Source organism: Gymnoscopelus microlampas (assembly GCF_963454915.1).
Source record: "Gymnoscopelus microlampas genome assembly, chromosome: 21".
In the NCBI taxonomy this organism is placed as follows: Eukaryota; Metazoa; Chordata; class Actinopteri; order Myctophiformes; family Myctophidae; genus Gymnoscopelus; species Gymnoscopelus microlampas.
The window spans coordinates 16249651-16268344 of NC_139958.1; the positions used below are offsets into that span (position 1 = coordinate 16249651).

The following is an 18694-nucleotide window of genomic DNA, read 5'->3' on the forward strand; positions in this document are numbered from 1 at the left end:
AGTCAGGAGCACCAGAAGAACTGGCACACTGTCACAGTGGGTAGTACAACCAGGTTGACCCTGCCATTTGAACACACCATGGAAAGGCAGAGAGAGAGGGAGAGAGAGACACAGACAGACAGACAAACAGACAGGCAGAGAAAGGGGGAGAGAGAGTGAGAGAGAGAGGAGTGAGACCTTCCCTGTCATGGTAAAAGGATAGAACGATCTTGAAAAGGCAAGCAGCTGCGCTTTCCAAAAGCCAGGCTGCCGTCCTGTAGCGCCCCAAAGAGCACTACAACAATGCCTGTATCAGCACATAAATAATTCCTGTGTTGGAGCAGGTGTGTACGCATCTACAAATGTGTGCAGACCGCTCTGTGTGTGTCCTATATGTCAGTAAGGCTATGCAACATTCCTTTAACCTTTATGTCTTTTGACATTCGTGAATACATAAGCCTGGCTCATGCAGTGTGTACGTGCATGCCGTGTGTGTGTGTGCACTCAAGTATTTGTGTTTATATACCGTATATTTTTCTGTATATGTGCTTCAAAAAGAGTGTGTGCATTCAGTGCGTTCATGGTTCCATCAGTCTACATCTATTTCTCCTGACCTTGTTCACATGTATCTCTAGGTTTTTGTTTGTGGCAGTGACGGAGTGTTCTATTCTCATGCAGTATTGAGTAGGTTATGACCTAGACATCGTCTTCTCTTTGCCCAACTGCTCTGCAGCTGCTCTTCAATCTCCACTGGCTCGGGTCGAACCCCCTCATTGATACCGCGAGCCGTCCATCTTAATTCCACCATGAAAAGCACTCTTCAGACAAATCAGTCAATGGCGTGTCATCATAGAGAGGCCAAAGACAGAGGGCTCAATTTGTTGTGGAGGTATTTCTCCCCTCCTTCTCCTTCAAATGTATTCAGTCATTTAAGCCTCACTGATCCCCTCCCTCTCCCACCATCCCTCAGATGTGAGGGGCCTGATTGCTGGCCAAGGTTAACAGAACCCTAAACTGTGTTTGAGCTCTCCATCATCACGCCCACCACCAGAGAGATCAAACAGCGTTCTTCTCCCTCATTCCCTCTCACGACCCTCTGCTAGCTCACTTCTCCTCCCTACTCTCTGGAATATTCCTGGTTGTAAAGGACTCTATAATAAACCATAGCCTAGCCCTACAGCTCAAACCAGACTAGTGTATAGGGATGCAACTATTGATTATTCCATTAAATACTTTTTACATTCATCAAATTATCTTGAAGCACATTTCTTTAAATTATTTAAACTTATTTTTATATACCAACAAATTGACATATCAGCTCACAAATAAGCGATGAAATAGTGTTGATTTGATCTCAATGCTTACAATACATTACATTGCACAACACTTTTTATTTCAAATCTTGTTCAAATAACCTAGCTATAATTATATTATTATTATATATAGACCGGTGCCGGTATAGATTAAGTTCTGAAATAAAATGTCAACTTTATTGTCCTGTGAATTTCATTGCAAGGTGCATATTTTATTATTATTTAGGTATCATAACCTATATTTTTGTTTCAATGGATCCGTACAAACAATATCAAATCCTTTTCATTTCTGTTCTTACAGGTTCTCATGTTCAACATTTGAGCAATTTCTTCGAACTGCATTCATATTTTGTGTTGTGTGTTAAATGATCCTCTAGTCTACAGTGTGGTCTTTTGACGCCCAGGGACAAACATGTCAGCAACAGCTCATGAGTGCCACTATGTGGTGTACGGTGGAATAGCAATTGTTCTCTTTTTATATACTTTTGCATTGTGACATGCAGACATAAAATAAAACATATTTTATTTTTAAATAAGACATTGACATAAAATAAAATGAAACACTATGAAAAAAATGACACAGCAATCTATACCATGGTAGGCTAATATCCCTTTGATTTTCAATGATAAAAAATGTAATACATATATTGTAACAGACTCTAGGCAATATTTGTCTGAATTAATTACTGTAGGCAAATTATATGGCAGAAGTGGTGGACAAAGTATTCAACTTCAGCACTTGAGTGGGTCAAAGTATAGATACTCCTGGTCAAATATTACTCAACTACAAGTGAAAGTTGCTCTGTCAAGTTTGTACTTGAGTTAAAGTACTGGAGTACTAGCTTTTGAACATACTGAGCTCTTCAAAAGTACAAATTACAAAGTACATTTATTTTTAATAATATCAAGGCATTGCTTTATTGAAATTTTGACATTTTCCAAAAAAGTAATCAATGATAGTTAAATAGCAGATCTACAAGCTCACAATGTGAGGTGTTGTGATCTTGTAGAACTGTCATTTTCCTATAATTTAAATACAGCTCAAGTGGTTAATTAATTTCCCTTCCTATAGTGGAGTCAAAACAATATTGTCTGAGATGTAGTGGAGTGAAAGTATAAAAACAAATACAAAGAATCAAGTAAAGTACAGATACTCAAAGAAATGTGTTAACGGAAAGTTATATTTTTGGTTAAAACAAAAAGTTGTTTGTTAAAAGGTTAAAGCTCATTCTGATAGCAATCGTTGCTATAGAGTGTTTGTTGAGTAAGTAACAGAGCACAGGGGTCTCCCCGTCTCTCCAGCCTTTTAATAAACAGAAAATTCCTAAAATGTATTATTTATGGCCCGCCAGTATAGTCATGTGAAATTCATACCTTGAAGTGTTTTGAAATTAAACTGGGCAGATAGGCTATTTCTCAGTAGAATTTCTAAGGAGTCCCAACTGCTTGTTCCTTGTGTTGTTGCATTCTCGAGATGTGAAAGAACGTTTATTATTTATTAGCTGTTCACACCTGGTTACATTTGGCTACACTGCCATTTGAACAAAAGACAACTTATTGGACTATAAATATAATCTGCAGTGCAGTGCATGCAAGCATGTGGAAAAAAGGCTGGAAAATAAAGGCTGAATTATTTTTGTTTTGTTCACAGCACAGATGAATGAGTTACATTTGGCTACACTGCCAATTGAGGTGTTTCAGTTGAACCCAGACGCTTTGCAGATTGATTATGTTCGATAATAAACGTATCTGTCACGTATAACCGCCATATTATGAAGTCCCTATTTTGGGCACACACAAAAAGAAAAATAAATTGAAATGTTTGAAACTGTTGACCTAACTGGTTCACCATTAGCTAGATGAAAGAGATGGTACTGAACTTCAGGTCTAAGTCTGCCCAGACACCTGTATCCATAACCCTAACCTTTACCATAAGGTAAGTGGGGAACATAGAACTTGGGGAACATAAGGATGACGCTGTACCAGCCACCTGTCTCCAGGCAGGGGTCTGGTGTTAGGGTTAGAATGCAGGGATCTGGTGTTGAGGTTGTATCTTCTCTTGTGTATCATCAGAATGGCCAGCTCTGTGTCGTGTATGCCCTCGTCTCTGGTCCTACGTAGAAGAGGCTGGCTTCTGAAGGTCTGTAGGAGGCAGGTGGTAATTATGTTCAGCAGTCTGCTCATGCTCAGAATCGCTGCACTCGTATGCTGCGCTCTCTGCCAAGCCCAACTTCAGAGATTATTTTAAGCGGCCGACCCCAGTACCGTAGGCGGTGGGCGGTTCAGCAGGGTCCATTCCCGGTGTTGTAGGTCTTCTCATTTAATGCCATCTCCTGGGCGATGGTTACGTGTGGGCCCGGCTGTCTCCCACGCCTGCTTTGAGTCACCGCTATCGATGTGGTGTCATGTCCCTGACAACTGTTTCCATGCAGGGGTCTGGTATTGAGGTTTTCTCCATGCAGTGGTCTGGTGTTTTCTTCTTTTTTTTTTTTTGTTTAAGTTTTTAGCCTTTTAACTAGTTTATCTTAATGAAGTTGTTTATTTTGTTTTGTTTTGTAAAGCGACTTTGGGTACAGAGAAAAGCGCTACATAAATTGCATGTATTGTTATGACCCCTGTGCTTGTATATGTCTACAAAAAAACTACAACGTACTGATACAGTCATATATATATCCCATAAACCCCAAAGCTTCATGATAAAGGCATTAAAACAAGTCAAAGCTGAATACAAATCTGAAAAGTACGAATCCTCCCCAGTATCTCTTCCATGTCAATCACAGTCCCATCGTAGTGGATCATTCTGGGCGGCTTGAGCTCTTTTTCTATGTTGCTTAAAGGTGCACTCCACCCAAAATCATGTTTTTTGAGTTTTTGATATGTTTTTGAAGCTTATCTATGAAAATCCTGGTGGTTTTAGCACTCTGCTTTTCTCTATATCATATGGATTTTTACCCCCAAAACTGGCCTTAAGACCGCCCCCTCTGTGCAAGCACGTCTCACACACATATTTCTGTGTTGTCACTGCTGTTGTAACCTACTGGCTCACCTGCCAGTGAGGAGCCCATACCAGGAGGGCATAGAGCCTTCGTCCTACTCCTCCCGCTCAACATCCCCCCTGACAGGTGCCGCCCCAGCCTGTAGGAGTACGTGCAATGACAATTATCAACCTCCCCGCCTGGCTTCCCTCCCCTGAACACAGGCCAATTGCGTTAGTGTAGATGCCCGACAAAGCCAGTTGCACCACGGTGGATTCGAAACCCACAACATTCGTGATGGTGGACAGGGACTTTACCACTGCGCCGCCCAGGGGTGGCCTTAGTGATCCGGGGCCCGTTTCAAGAGCTAGGGCCTGAGGTTCGCGGCCCGTTTCAATTGAAACGGCTGAAACATAGCAAAGGCCGCCACTGGGCTGCGCCAATTGAGGTGAAGTTTTAATTAGTTTAAAGTACTACTTCCTATTTCTGTAATGGGAGCCACCCTGCTACACGTCTGCTCTCCTTCACATCGTCGCTGAAAGTCCGGGTTATTAATATCAGGACAAGCACAACGACAGGGGTCATCATGCCAGCTGAGATGCTCCTCATAGTAGGCTATGACAATATGTGGCAACATATGGTTGGCCTCTTTGGCAAGCACAAATTCAGGCTCATCACAGTCCTTATACTTCATAAGGAACATTCGGTCTCCATTCGGTTGAGTGGCTCCTAAGATCTTCTCTGGTTTGAATCCGCTCTCAAGGCTACGTGCAACCCGGCCATTATAGTCTTTCCTTTTTTGGGGCTTATTCAGCCCCTCCTCTTCATCATCCGAGTAATTCCTCTTGGAACTACTGGTGTCTTCAGTGCGTTTTGGGGATCCTGTACAAGATTTAGTCACCCCACTGCTGGGAGAGCTACTACCACATATTTTCTTATGGGGCTTGATCTTGAAAATAAGCTCGGGACAAAGATCCTCCTGTGGTTCCCAGGTGTTGTGTTCCTCAGAGGATCCTTTCCACTTCTCCACTTCAACAGAAAGTATTTCTGTTGAGCTTGTCTCTATGCAGGGGGCTGGTGTTGGGGTTGTCTCCATACAGGTTGTTGAGCTTGTCTCTATGCAGGGCTCTGGTGTTGAGCTTGTCTCTATGCAGGGGGCTGGTGTTGAGGTTGTCTCCATACAGGGAGTTGGTGTTGAGCTTGTCTCCATACAGGGAGCAGGTGTTGAGCTTGTCTCCATACAGGGAGCTGGTGTTGAGCTTGTCTCCATACAGGGAGCTGGTGTTGAGCTTGTCTCCATACAGGGAGCTGGTGTTGAGCTTGTCTCCATACAGGGAGCTGGTGTTGAGCTTTCCTCCATACAGGGGGCTGGTGTTGGGGTTGTCTCCATACAGGGTGTTGAGCTTGTCTCTATGCAGGGGGCTGGTGTTGAGGTTGTCTCCAAGGGGGCTGGTGTTGAGGTTGTTTCCATAAAGGGGGCTGCTATTGAGGTTGTCTCCAAGGGGGCTGGTGTTGAGGTAATCTCCATACAGGGGGCTGGTGTTGAGGTTGTCTCCAAGGGGGCTGGTGTTGAGGTAATCTCCATACAGGGGGCTGGTGAGGTTGTACAGTACCTGGAGGAGCGTCTTGGGGATTCAGTGCTAGCTTTAGCGGCCCCTTGTCTGCTGTGAGTGCTACTACCACTGCTTTTCTTATTGTTTGTCTCCATGAACTCGGAAATAAGCTCGGCACAGCGAGAAAGACTCGCCTGTGGTTCCCAAGTGTTGTCATTATCAGAGAATCCTTTCCACTTCAATAAGAACTCAACTTTGCCTTTCACCACCCTCTTGCCCACCACTTTCTCAACAACATACTCGTCTTCGGATTCAAGCTCGGGACAAAGATTCTCTGGTTCCCGGGTGATATGTTTCTTAGAGAATCTGTTGGAGTTCGGGGGCTCACCTTTGCCTTGCATCGCCCTCCTGTCCAGCATTTTCTCACCAACATACTCTTCCTGCTTAGAGGATGAAGACTGGTCTGTACGAGACGTCTTTCCCATGGTGACGGTGGCTGCTCAGCACGCTGTGTATTACAGATAATGGATGACCCTTTCAGAGTAGACTTGTGTTAATGTCAAAGCCAAAATGAACACACTACCTCTGGTTAGCTGTATAAAGTTTCAACCTAAAAACACTGAACTCTGTATACTGACTCCTTTAGAAGATTGCACTGGTTTATATATACATAGCCACGTCATAGTGACGTCATGATGGGTTCAAGTACGGTGTTCGGTACGGTGTCTAATGTAAGACATGGGTAGGTGTGGGATCCACTTCTTCTTTTTTTACCCCTTTTTCTCCCCATCACTATGTCAATTAATTCCTCCCATTGTCAGAGCCTTCGTCCTACTCCTCCCGCTCAACATTCCCAGCTGACAGGCGCCGCCCCAGCCTGTTGGAGTACATGTAGCAAGGTATATGTAGAAGGTACGGTCATCTATGCCATTTTCGCTATCATGCAATTCCAGCTGGCAGATTCGTCGCACCATGGGAGCCAGACTGCAGCCTTGAGTTCGATGGAATGCATTGGAGTTAATGAATGTATACAGCCTAGTGCTCATAATGGCCAATGGCAAGCCTAGTGCCCTATAGTTGCTTCTTTTGGGCTTGTTTTCCTAGACCTGGTTACTTATTTCTTATCTAGCAACACTGCCAGAAACGATACATGCCGCTGTTTAGATGCCTCAATAAAATTATACAGTGTGCTAAAAAAATCCAATGTAAAAAAAAACGGATTGGAAAAAAACTTGTGATATGTCTTATTTTATATTCCTGAACAGATTAACTGACAAACAACACAATTGTTCAGAAATAGTGTTTGTTCACAAGCTGGTCCAGCCGGCTGCCATAGGCTTCAATATATTTCACCAAACCTCCGGTTCCAGTTTTGGCTCCCAATGGCGTCTGCCCGGCCTATGGGTTGACTGTACCTTCTTCTATCATAGCCTTGACATGTAGTGACAAATATCTCCCTCCCCGCCTGGCTTCCCTCCACCGAACACGGGCTAATTGTGTTCAAATTTACACTCTGCAAAGCTAGATGCGCTGCGGTCAATTTGAACCCCCAGACTCTGCAGTGGTGGGCAAGCACCTGTGCCACCCGAGCGCCCGTCTGATCCTTTTGTACACTGGTGTTGAGGTTGTCTCCAGGTGTTAATATTGTGTAGTATACGGGGGGCTCACAGATGACGGACTGAAATTGACAGCAGGGAATATGAATGCTCTGTAAAGAAGGGTCAGAGGTGTCTGTGTCCTGAGGAGACTCAGGTTCTACCAGTCTGTGCTAGCAAGCATCACTTTAAGTACATTAGAGGTTCGGCCCTCACATCTAGAGGCGATCCGACCAATATGTCTGAGTCATAGTGTCAGGGCCTTTGGCAGAATACCCGTTCTACCTGTCTGTCTGTATCCCTTTCGTGCCCGTATCTGGAAATCTCTTATATGTCTGTCTACCCTTTTATGCCCATATATGGACATCCCTGATGTCATCAGTATGGGTCCATATATTGGAATATTGGTTGAATCTGCGGTTCTGGACAGCGCCGCGTTTTAAGTCGGTCGGTCCCATATATGTATATGACCATATGGGCATAGCGGTCGGATCTGTGGCTCTGGATCTCTGTATCAGTCAGTCCTTGTCACTTTTATGCCCATATGGAGATCATTGATGTCATCAGTATATCTGAGTGTTTCTAACTCAGACATATAGGCATATCTTTTAAGTCAAATAGCTAATGGATTATTTCAAAGCAGGTTACTGTCCACAGTTACCTAATCAAGGATCAATTTAGGGACTTTAAATATCTTGTATGTCTGTTTGTGTTGAGCTTAAAGTTAAACTAACACTCAGGATTCCACAGTGTGTCCTGCCCTGACAGGTTTGTAACTGTCAAGAAATGTATTGTTTTCCTTGTGCGACTTTACTATCGCTTCAGGGAATGCATTCCATGACATCCTTACTACTACCCCACCACCACCTGTCAAACACACACACACACACACACACACACACACACACACACACACACACACACACACACACACACACACACACACACACACACACACACACACACACACACACACACACACACACACACACACACACACACACACACACACACACACACACACACACACACACACACACATACACTTTGGTTATGGGTGTGGTTTCTGCTGTGCAAGCACAAGCGAACGAGATTATGAATAATAACAGCTAGTGTAAATATACACCCTTGACACTAAAGATCTGGGTTTAACCACTTTCAACCTGACGTCCCTATTTTAGAGATGTCATTATAGGTCAACATTTTTGGACATTTTCAAATATTTTCCACGATTTTCAAAAATGTTCACGAATTTCAAATCTACAAGCTCACAATGCGTCGCAATGAGTGGTTAAGAGATCAAATATATTTGACTAATTAAACTTTTAATTATTGCATTGAAGAAAAAGTATTGTTTTTAAATATATTTTTTTAACTATATCTCAGTCTTTCAATACATAATCCTCCCTTCAGGGAGTTTGCAAACAGAGTCCGGTGTGATTGGCCCCTTACGAGGTAAACCCGGATCAATGTTTTCTTTCCTTTGCTTGCCTCTCCTTTAATTTTCCTTTCTGTCAAATTCCCTTTCTTACTTTCCTTCTCTCTTCCTTTTATATCAGTTTACAGTTTACAGTTTAGACATTTAGCAGACGCTCTTAATCCAGAGCGATTTACAGTAAGCAAGGACACAAGATAATACATCATAATCCCTTGCTAGCAATTTCCCTCCCATTTCCCTCTTCCTACTCCTTGCTTTCTCTTATGTCACATTCTCTTCCTTTCCTTTCGTTACTCCTTTCCAATACATTGATTGATTGATTGATATAACACTTTATTAATCCCCAAGGGGGAAATTCAGGGTGTCACAGCAGAATAACAAGATTAAAAAGTAGAAAGTGACAGTAGACATAACGGGCACCACAGATGAATAATTTCCCTGACCTTCTGTCCCCTTCTCCTCTCCTACCATTCAGTTTATTTATTTTTTCCTTTCCTTTCTTTAAGTTAAGGTATATTTACTTACGTTTGTTTTAATAAAGACATCATATCATGCTCTTTTCTAAATAGGTTTGCAGGCTCTATGCAGATAACCTGGTAGAAAGCAACTATGTACATTTACTCTTTTGAGGTGCATTTACTGTACTTTACTATTTACTTTCAATACTTTAAACTTCTACTGAATCTACTCCATTACATCTCAGAGGCAAATATTGTAGCCTACTTTTTACTCACTAAAGTTATTAGTTACTAGTTATTTTGAAGATTTAGATTATTAATACAAAACATACATTAACAACTTAATCCCTATTTCATTCTTTGGCTATTCAAATATAGCCAAACCAAAAGTCAAAAAGTATATTTTGATGCCAATACTTTTCCTCAAGTCAAATCTTTATTTCAAGTCAAACTTTAACTTGTAACTGACTATTTTTATATTGTGGTATTGCTACTTTTACTTTACTTAAAAGAAAAACCACCACTGTAGATACCAGACTGAGAGGGTGAGCTATAAAACAATACTGTAAAATCAAGGTTTCAGTATGTCCAAGAGAGGGCTCTCTCTCTCATCCATTAAACGGCACAACGGTGAAGAGCTGCTTCCAATGCTGTACTGGCAATTCTATTATCAAGGTCAACCATAACATTATAAATGGAACTTTCATGTTTTCAAATGATGAAAAGTAACTCATACTAATAATTTGGATGACCATTTTCATTTCAAGTTTATATAAGAGTTTAAATGTGTTTTTTCTAATGTGCTCATAATTACCTTACAGGTAAAGAATAAAAACGATTGCACACATGCGTGCATAGCACACACACACACACACACACACACACACACACACACACACACACACACACACACACACACACACACACACACACACACACACACACACACGTGCGCGAGTGTGGTTTGTCCAATTGGATTTCTGTAATATCCTGTGTTGGAATAACTAGCTGCCTGTGAGCATAGTATTATACCTATAATTCTAAATTGGCCTTTAGTATAACGTTAGGAAAAGACCTATGGAAATATATCATATCGCCTCTTCTATTTTTTATGTAATAACATATACAGGGTTTGACAGATTTACAGGTCATCCCAAAATGAAAAAACGTTTCAATGTAGCCTATGTATTGCCCAAAAACATTTCATTTGTATATCATAATATTATTTATAATGTATTATTGAAACATGTACAGATATTTGTTTTTACTGTCTTTTTACTGTTGGCTCCAAAATATACTTACAATACCAAACGTAACAGTAGGTATTATATAGACTAGAAGGCCCATTTCACAGTGATATTATTGGATTGTGATTAGTAATGCATTAATGGTACCGACACTGTACATGCATATATCAGCCCCACATCTTCTTACCCATATACTACCTATTGATTGTACATTAGGCCAAGACTCCAAATGTTTTACTGTTTGTATAATTGTATTATCCTCAGTTACTGTAGTTTGACTGTAACGGCTAACTGAGCTATTATATAAAGTATAAAAAAAGGAAATAATAATAAATAAATAAAACATTGTACTGAAGGAGGCTACAGTACAGTACTTGAGTAAATGTAGTTACTTGCCACCAGTGTTTCATAGGGTTGCTTTTTAGCATTGGTGTAAAGTAACAAAGTACATTTACTAAAGTACTGTACTTTTGATGTATTTTTTTTACTTTACTTGAGTATTTCCAATTTTCAGTACTTTTACTTCTACTCCACTACATCTCAGAGGCAAATATTGTACTTTACACGCGATGTGATGCATTGTGAGCTTGTAGATCTGCTATTTTCAATGGATTTTTATACATTCTAGACATTTGAAAACTTGTGAAATGGGACATTCTGCATAATGAGTACATTTTTACCAATACTATTGTCTCAAGTTAAATTCAGAATTCCGGACTTTTACTTGTAACAGAGTATTTCAACATTGCAGTATTGATACTTTTACTTAAGTAAAAGAATGTAGTACTTTTTCACCACTGCTTTTAAGGGTGTTCACAGCTCTTTGCTGATGAAACTCAAACCCACCCATCCTCTTGTTGTTGACAGATTGATGTGACTAATTCCTCGCACAAGGGGTCGCTGTTGTGCTGGATGACGGCACCCTTTCACGAGTCAGGGCTGGAGACAGTAGTGTAGTCTCGGTGAGTGTGTATGTGCGTGTATGTGCGTGCGTGCGTGCGTGTGTAGCCAGGGAAAATCACCCGGAGAGAGACGGAGTAAAAGACAGTTTTCACTGTACCAAATGTGTGTGGCTCGTAAATCTACTGCCTTCACGCCAGCAGCGAAATGAATTCACCTCATGGACACTACAGCGGTACATGGAAAATGAGGGAATAACAACAATCGTGTTTTGAGACACGGCGGATTGTTGGGTTTTTAACGGTTTATCTGAAGAAGTGTGAGTGGAGTCACTGCTGCTGCTGGAAGCTACGAAAATGTCGGGGAAAATAGAGAGCAAGCAAGGTAAGTGTCTAGTCTACCCACCCCGGCCGGACTGGACTACCCGGCCCGGCGGAGCTATCCTCTGGGTTTACCGTTATTTATCCACATTTAGGCATTTTTATTGTAATTCGTCGCGCGACCCTTTTTCCTTCGACAATGACGTTATTGTCAACTGGGAAAAAAGTGTCGACGCGCGTTGTTTTCAGCTGAAAATGTAATTTCTTTGGTCGTACGATACTTAAAAGAAATGATAACACGACTAAGTATTCTTTTATTTTTTTTAAAGACAATGTATTACATCCAGCAGAGCTTTAGTAATGGGTTTAGATATGAGGTTAGAAGCGCTATAAATGTGGGAAGAAGCGAGCCCTTTGCCCTTTAAACACATAAATTGTTTATTTGAAAATAGCCGATCTACAAGCTCACAACGTGTCGCGATGCGACGCCTTGTGAGCTTGTAAATATGCTATTTAAAAAAAAAAATCTTAAACAATTTGACATTTTAAACAACACAAATCATAGTGATAGTTGGGCATTTTTGCTCCTCTGTCCAGTTATAAATCAAAGCGACAAGCAGCTTGTGTTTAGCTAACGTTATTATCCATTTCAACTAATGACTTTCCCGTGGTGTGTATGTAATTCCTCTATATGTACCGGGGGGTTCACTGGGTTTTCACTAAAAAACGGCCCTGAACGTGAAGAATGCCTCCTCTTTACACAGGATAACAGCATTCTTCGATGCGTTGAATACACAGGACCCCAATGGAAACCAGCCATAGTGCTTTCTTGTGTTTAATCCTTTTAGCAGACCTTGTATAGAACTGTACTTTCTGTGCTTTTTTGGGGGATTGCAAACTGTTAATAAAGTATTCAATCAATCAAATTCACATGAACGTTACCCCCAGCTAGCTCAACCTATAACGGTCAGTTAGCAATAGCCGACACTGATTTATAGTTGCTTGTGTTAACACCACCAACCAGAGGGCTGTTGTTCGGCGATAATAACGTCAACTGAACCAACTGAGAGCAACGTCTTTAAGGTTGAATGAGTCAAATAGATATATTAAGGCGGTGTCTCTGGTTTAGAAGGGGTTTAGCTGCAGACCAGACGGCTAGTGACCGCAGCTAGCTAGCTGCAGCTAAGCATTAGCATCTATGTGAAGCTTGAGCTAACAACGTTAGCCTGGTTGTTACCTACAGGACTCCAGCAGTGTCGCCAGATTTTGCCAGAGAAACAAGCAACCAGGTCTATGAAAACAAACCCAAAAGGCCACATGAACCATATTATACAAACCTATATAAAAGCGGCTATTTGCTAGTAAAATATGTTTTGAAACATTTTATCAACAAATCTTGTATGTGGGTCCCTGTCATAAAGTATTTTAAGATGGGGGGTCCGCAGACAAATAAATACATACTCATTTGGGGGGTCCTTGACATGAAAATGGTTGAGAACCACTGAGTTAAACAACATTAGGAAACAAGCCCAAATAAGCAACCAACACTTTTGAAACAAGTAAAAAAAAAAAAAAACGCAACCCGCAACTAACCAATATGTACAAGCAACTTTACATCAAAACAAGCCCAAAGTCGCTTATAATAAGCCGACATGGCAACACTGGACTCCAGTGATAATAATGTGTTCACGCCCAAGAAGCTCGTGCCTGTATTGATTTCTTACACTGTGTGCACGTGGCATATTTTGTCGGGTTGTTTGACATTTGTTGCATCTTTTGGTAAAGGAAGGCGCTGCAGCAGAGATATTATTTATATGCAGCAATTATATCAAATAATAGTAACAATATAATAACGCATTGGATAAGTGGGAAGGAACAGACGTAATATGCTTTTGCATGGAAACTTTATCCCCGCCAGCTAGACTCGCATCCCACCCCACCAGCTGTCTCCCCGCTTCGCCTCACAATCCTGTGCGATGATGCCTGCAGTGTACACACACACACACACACACACACACACACACACACACACACACACACACACGATCAGAAGCGGGCGGGGCGAGACAAGGGTGTCATCCACCACCGGCGTCATTCTGCTCTTAACGACGTAGGTGTTTTTGCAAGTCTTTCGAACTGATGACCACATCGTATTTCAACAAAGACAGTACTTAATGTATAATACGTTTTAATTGATGTTGGTTAATGGCAGCACATGAGAACAATAATAGGAATTATACACCTCATCTATCTGCCCACACACACAGCCACATGAGTGCTGCTAGAGTGGCTTCTCTGGTTGCATTTACTGGGTCACCTGTTGGGCTGTTGTCAGTGCTGCCTTCCATTGCTCTGTTCCCCATGTACTCATTGATCTCAGAGGGAGTTGTGTATGTTCCCTCGGCCCTATCCCATACTCCTACCCTAACCCTAGCCCCGTCTGTGACCTGACCTCCCCCTCCGCGATAGTTCCGGGAGGAGGTCATGTCAAGCTCCAGCGGAGGGTGGGATTCACTGGAAACAATGTCCAATTATTACCTTTTTCTGAACATCTCATCCAAAATGTAAAGGTAGTCCAGTAATCCTACAGATTTCTGTAGTCCCCCCCGCCAGGCCAAGACAGATCTACTGCTGGATGCCAAGCATGCTAAACATGAGCGGGCCTGGGCTTCTCTGTAATGTAAAAATAAATAAATCAGACATTGGGTCTGTAACAGTATATACTTCATCGTATGATGAATAGCCAAAATAGCTGATCTACAAGCTCAGAATATTTTAGCAAAAAAAAGAACATTTCCACATATAATGACATACCTAAAATCGTGAGACCAGGGTTAATGTCAGTGGCTGCAACAACATATTATTCCCTTATCACCATGGACACTGTGTCCTGCTGTCATCGGCTCTTTGTCTCTCGGGGGCTAAACACGGTCACATTGCGTGTCTGTCACCTGTTTAGAAGTTTGCCCCTGTACACCACGTGCTGTGTGCAATTCACTGGGATGTCGGCTCTGAAGCTGCTTAGAGGGTGCTGCTGTTCATCATCATTCTTCTGACTTCAACCCACAGTGTCATGATAAAGTGTCACAATGACATTTTTTTTTCTTGACGATTAATTTTAAAATACATTTTTCAACATGGAAATGATTATGACGATTATGCAAAATAATTGCAATTATCTCAAATAATTGTGATTAGGTGATTTTGTGTAATAATTGTGACAGGCCTACCCACAAACCCCTTTCCTATGCACACACATAAAAGAGAGTGGATTAAGAGCGTCTGCTAAATGCCTAAACTTAGGCGTAAATTCAGTCTCTTGGACAGATGCAGTAACAAATTCTGTGTTACTGTTGATGGTGTCGCCCCAAAACCTAACAACAGCAGGAAGCCAATCTCACATCCTAGTTCTTTCCTTCTACAGTGAGAAAATGAACTGGGTGGAGGAAGATTGGGAGTGTGTAGCAGTGTGTTCCTTTTGTTGGTGTGTGTTTCTTGCGCTGCGCATGTCTAATCTGGCCATTAGTTGCACGCTGTAAAAGTTCTGGTTAGAACTGAAGGGGATCTTGAGGTTGTTATTTTGAATGCAGTTTATTTGTACGACACTACATTATGTCTACTCACTGATTGTGGGACAGTGGTGATAGCAAGTATCATTCTAGATAAGCAAAATACTAATTTCATACCTCCCATCAAACTTACCTGTGTCACTTTGATGCTTCTGTTTGCAGAGTTTAGATGCAAGAATCAAGCATTCAAAACAGACTGAATTGCTCTCATGTCTCAGGTTTGGGTGGTACAAATTTTCTACGGCATGGTGAATAAGGGGCCAGCCGTATAGAACAGTGTTTGTGTGTCCGTCCGTACTGTATGTATGTATGCATGCATGCATGTCCCCCACTCATTATTTGGTCAAGACCGACATCGAACTATACAGCTCAGCTGACACTGACTCACTCACTACACCAATGGGGTCAGGCAAAGGCATACGGGGAGATTATATTTTTTCCATGGCTAATCTTGCAAACCACTACACCCGATCAGCAGCTGCCTGCAGGCTAAGTAAATCAATCAAATATTTTTCAAATCCGTGCACCACAACAATTTTATTTGTGTGTGAATTTATAATCAGATTACCGTCTGTCCAGGCCTATGGCTTGTCTGGAGCCAAGTGGAACTCCATATTTCAGGCAAGACATCATCAATAACTTGCTATCCATACCTACAGATTGCACAGGGAAGACATGCCGTTATTAGTAGCGCTGTCGCAGTGAAGGTATTTCACCTGCAGTGCAATAGGGTGGCCCCGTAGCGTATTATTGTCATGGCGGCGCTTCCCTTTTTTAGTACGGTACTTCATTTACCCTGATTTAATGCTATTTAAATAGTAATAAACAAAAGTTATACTATACAAACACTCTGCGTATACTGAGGCTTCTATCTTTGCATGCAAAATCATAGAAGGATTATGTTACTGTTGATGGTATCCTGAATGCTGATCTCCAAAATAAACAATTGGTTACATAAGGGCTGTGCACCAACATATAGGCAGATATCGAAAAATAATGCATTTAGCAAAGCCCTGGCCTCTGCTTCACGTTGTGGGTACTCATAGGGTAGGGTCAGTGCAATACAATGTACAATAATGCAAACCGACTGTAGTAGCATTGAAAATCTATCATTAGGACGATACATTCTGTCAATTAAAAAAAAAGTATTCTGTAAAGTGAAAGTCTGAACTTATTATGCAACATGATAACTTGATGAAAATAATGTAATAAGCAGAGATACTAGTCCCTTAGTGCAAAAGAAATGAGACTTGCAATTTAGAATTCCTCCATTACAATGAAATGAACACATTAAGGGATTATGAGGTGAACCTTGACCGGGCTCCAACCAATAGGAAAGAAGCGCTGTCGTTGACCCCACTTGGCAGCCATTTCGCTTGTAGTTTTTCAAATACCAACACACCAAGTAAGTCAAACAAACGACACACCAAGCCGGCATTGTCCACAGCCCTCCAAGACAACATGGGAGAGACTGATGCAAAGCCTTGGCTGGCGTTGACTAGTCAATGTTTATGAAGCATGTGTGTCTGTGGCCGTGCCCTACATCTGTTGAGTGTTTTGGAGTTTTTTGATGGGGAGGGAAGCTGAGGAGAAGCACTGCAGGGAAGGGGTAGAGCTGTGGTGCAGTTGCCTTATTTTGAAACACAATCGCTTGTAAAAGTAATCTGCTTTATCTGTAGAGGGTGTGTATCACACAATTGTTTTTAATCAACGTGTGACAGTAAGTTATCTAGCAGCAAAGCCATTTAATTGGCGGAACGTTGCCTTCTTTGCTACTAGCTTGATGAATAGACCAACAATAAACAAAGTTGCTGTATACTGTCAATGATTTAGGCCAATAGTTTTTACAGTGAGGGAACTTTATTCCAATATTATGGCCTCAACAAAAACAAATGACCAAATTATGAAGCTCTACAGTACATTGAAATAAACATCCCTTTTTGTATTATATTTAGTTGTGGACAGCTAACAAAATTGACTTGACAATAAGCTTAATAGTACATTTTAAATTATAGTATTATCTACTCAAAAGCTGCTAAGGTTTATGCATTCATGAGAAATGATGTTGCATTTGTCAGTGATACAATTAATGAGATATTGCAAGAAATGAGAAAATCCTCCTTTACTGAAACACATCAACCAAAAAACCCAAAACTTGTGACATTTGTAAATTGTCCCACCCTTAGTGTGTATGGGTAATGATAATGTTTTTTTACTCTACTGAATGGTTTTATAATTTACATTTTATGTTTATTTTCTTTACCCTGATTTAATGCTATTTAAATAAGTCAATGCCTTAATATAAATCAATGCCATGGGAGTTGTAAAGAACTGAGCCTGTGAGGCTTGTTGTTCCAGCAGTACCTGACATTTTAATGTAATATAGTATAATACAATACATTCTTTCCCCAATTAAGAATTAACCCACAAAATCATCAATGATCAAGAATGTTTGTATAATGCAATGAATTGTTATTTTACCCCATAGAGAGACATGACTTCATCTGGCATGTCCACCTTAGTAACAAAGCTCTACAGTAGCACAGTGTTTTATAATTAGCCCTCTGACTCCATGCTAGCTGGAGAGTCGATGCTAGTTGCTAGCCACAGCAGACCTGATCCATCAGTTCCTTATTTTAGCCTCCCTGCCCCCAACACTGCTCAGTGTGAGTGTAGCGTAGCCGTATGTCTGTTTGCTTTTGAAACAGTTGGTTGTAATGTTGTTGGGTGTTTACTGTTAAGCATTCCAAGAGTTTAACATGCAAGCGTAAGCCATTTCGGTGCCTTAGTGTTAGTCAAGTGGATACTGCGTGGCTTAGATTTAACTAGGTCCCGGTTTGTCATGTAAGAAGTAGCATATCTGAATACCTTAAACCAGCACTGACTGAATAAAGTCTAAAGCAGTAGATCCCAGTAGATTAAGTTTTCCCTCATTACTTATGAGTGAGCCTGCTGTGGCAATGGCATATGGCAGGCTTTGGGTCTTGGTTTGACATGCTGCAATTTCGAGGTTTAATGGCAATGAGCATTTCACCGTGCCTTTCCCACGCAATGAGAAGCGTGCTGTTACCATATAGTACATTTAGTTATGTTGTAATTCATTTTGAGTGTGCTCTGCTCCGTATGGGAGTGCAAAAAAGGGAGGGAATCGGGTTTAGGGGCAGAAAGGCAGAGGGGTGGAGAGAAGTAGAGCGCCGATGAGTATTGAGTCCCAGTTCAGAGAGAGCATTTATGAGAAGGATGGATCTGACTTCGGATAATGCTTAGAAAGAGGATATGATGAAAAAAATGCAAGACGGACAATGGTCTCTTTCTGACAACAGTATCTTCGTGTGAAGGCTTTGGCC

The 18694-nt window shown here is 41.3% G+C and overlaps 1 protein-coding gene across 13 annotated transcripts in view; it reads left to right on the forward strand.

The window, feature by feature from the left end:
* Nucleotides 1-11560: 11560 nt before the first annotated feature.
* The window catches only part of rapgef1b (Rap guanine nucleotide exchange factor (GEF) 1b), a 61258-nt gene continuing 54124 nt past the window's right edge, over nt 11561-18694 (forward strand). For all 13 annotated transcript variants that reach the window (XM_084046964.1, XM_084046965.1, XM_084046967.1 and 10 more), the window contains exon 1: nt 11561-11842. In XM_084046964.1, the coding sequence (XP_083903090.1) occupies nt 11815-11842 (28 nt within the window). In that variant the 5' untranslated portion in view covers nt 11561-11814. The remainder of the gene's footprint in view (nt 11843-18694) is intronic.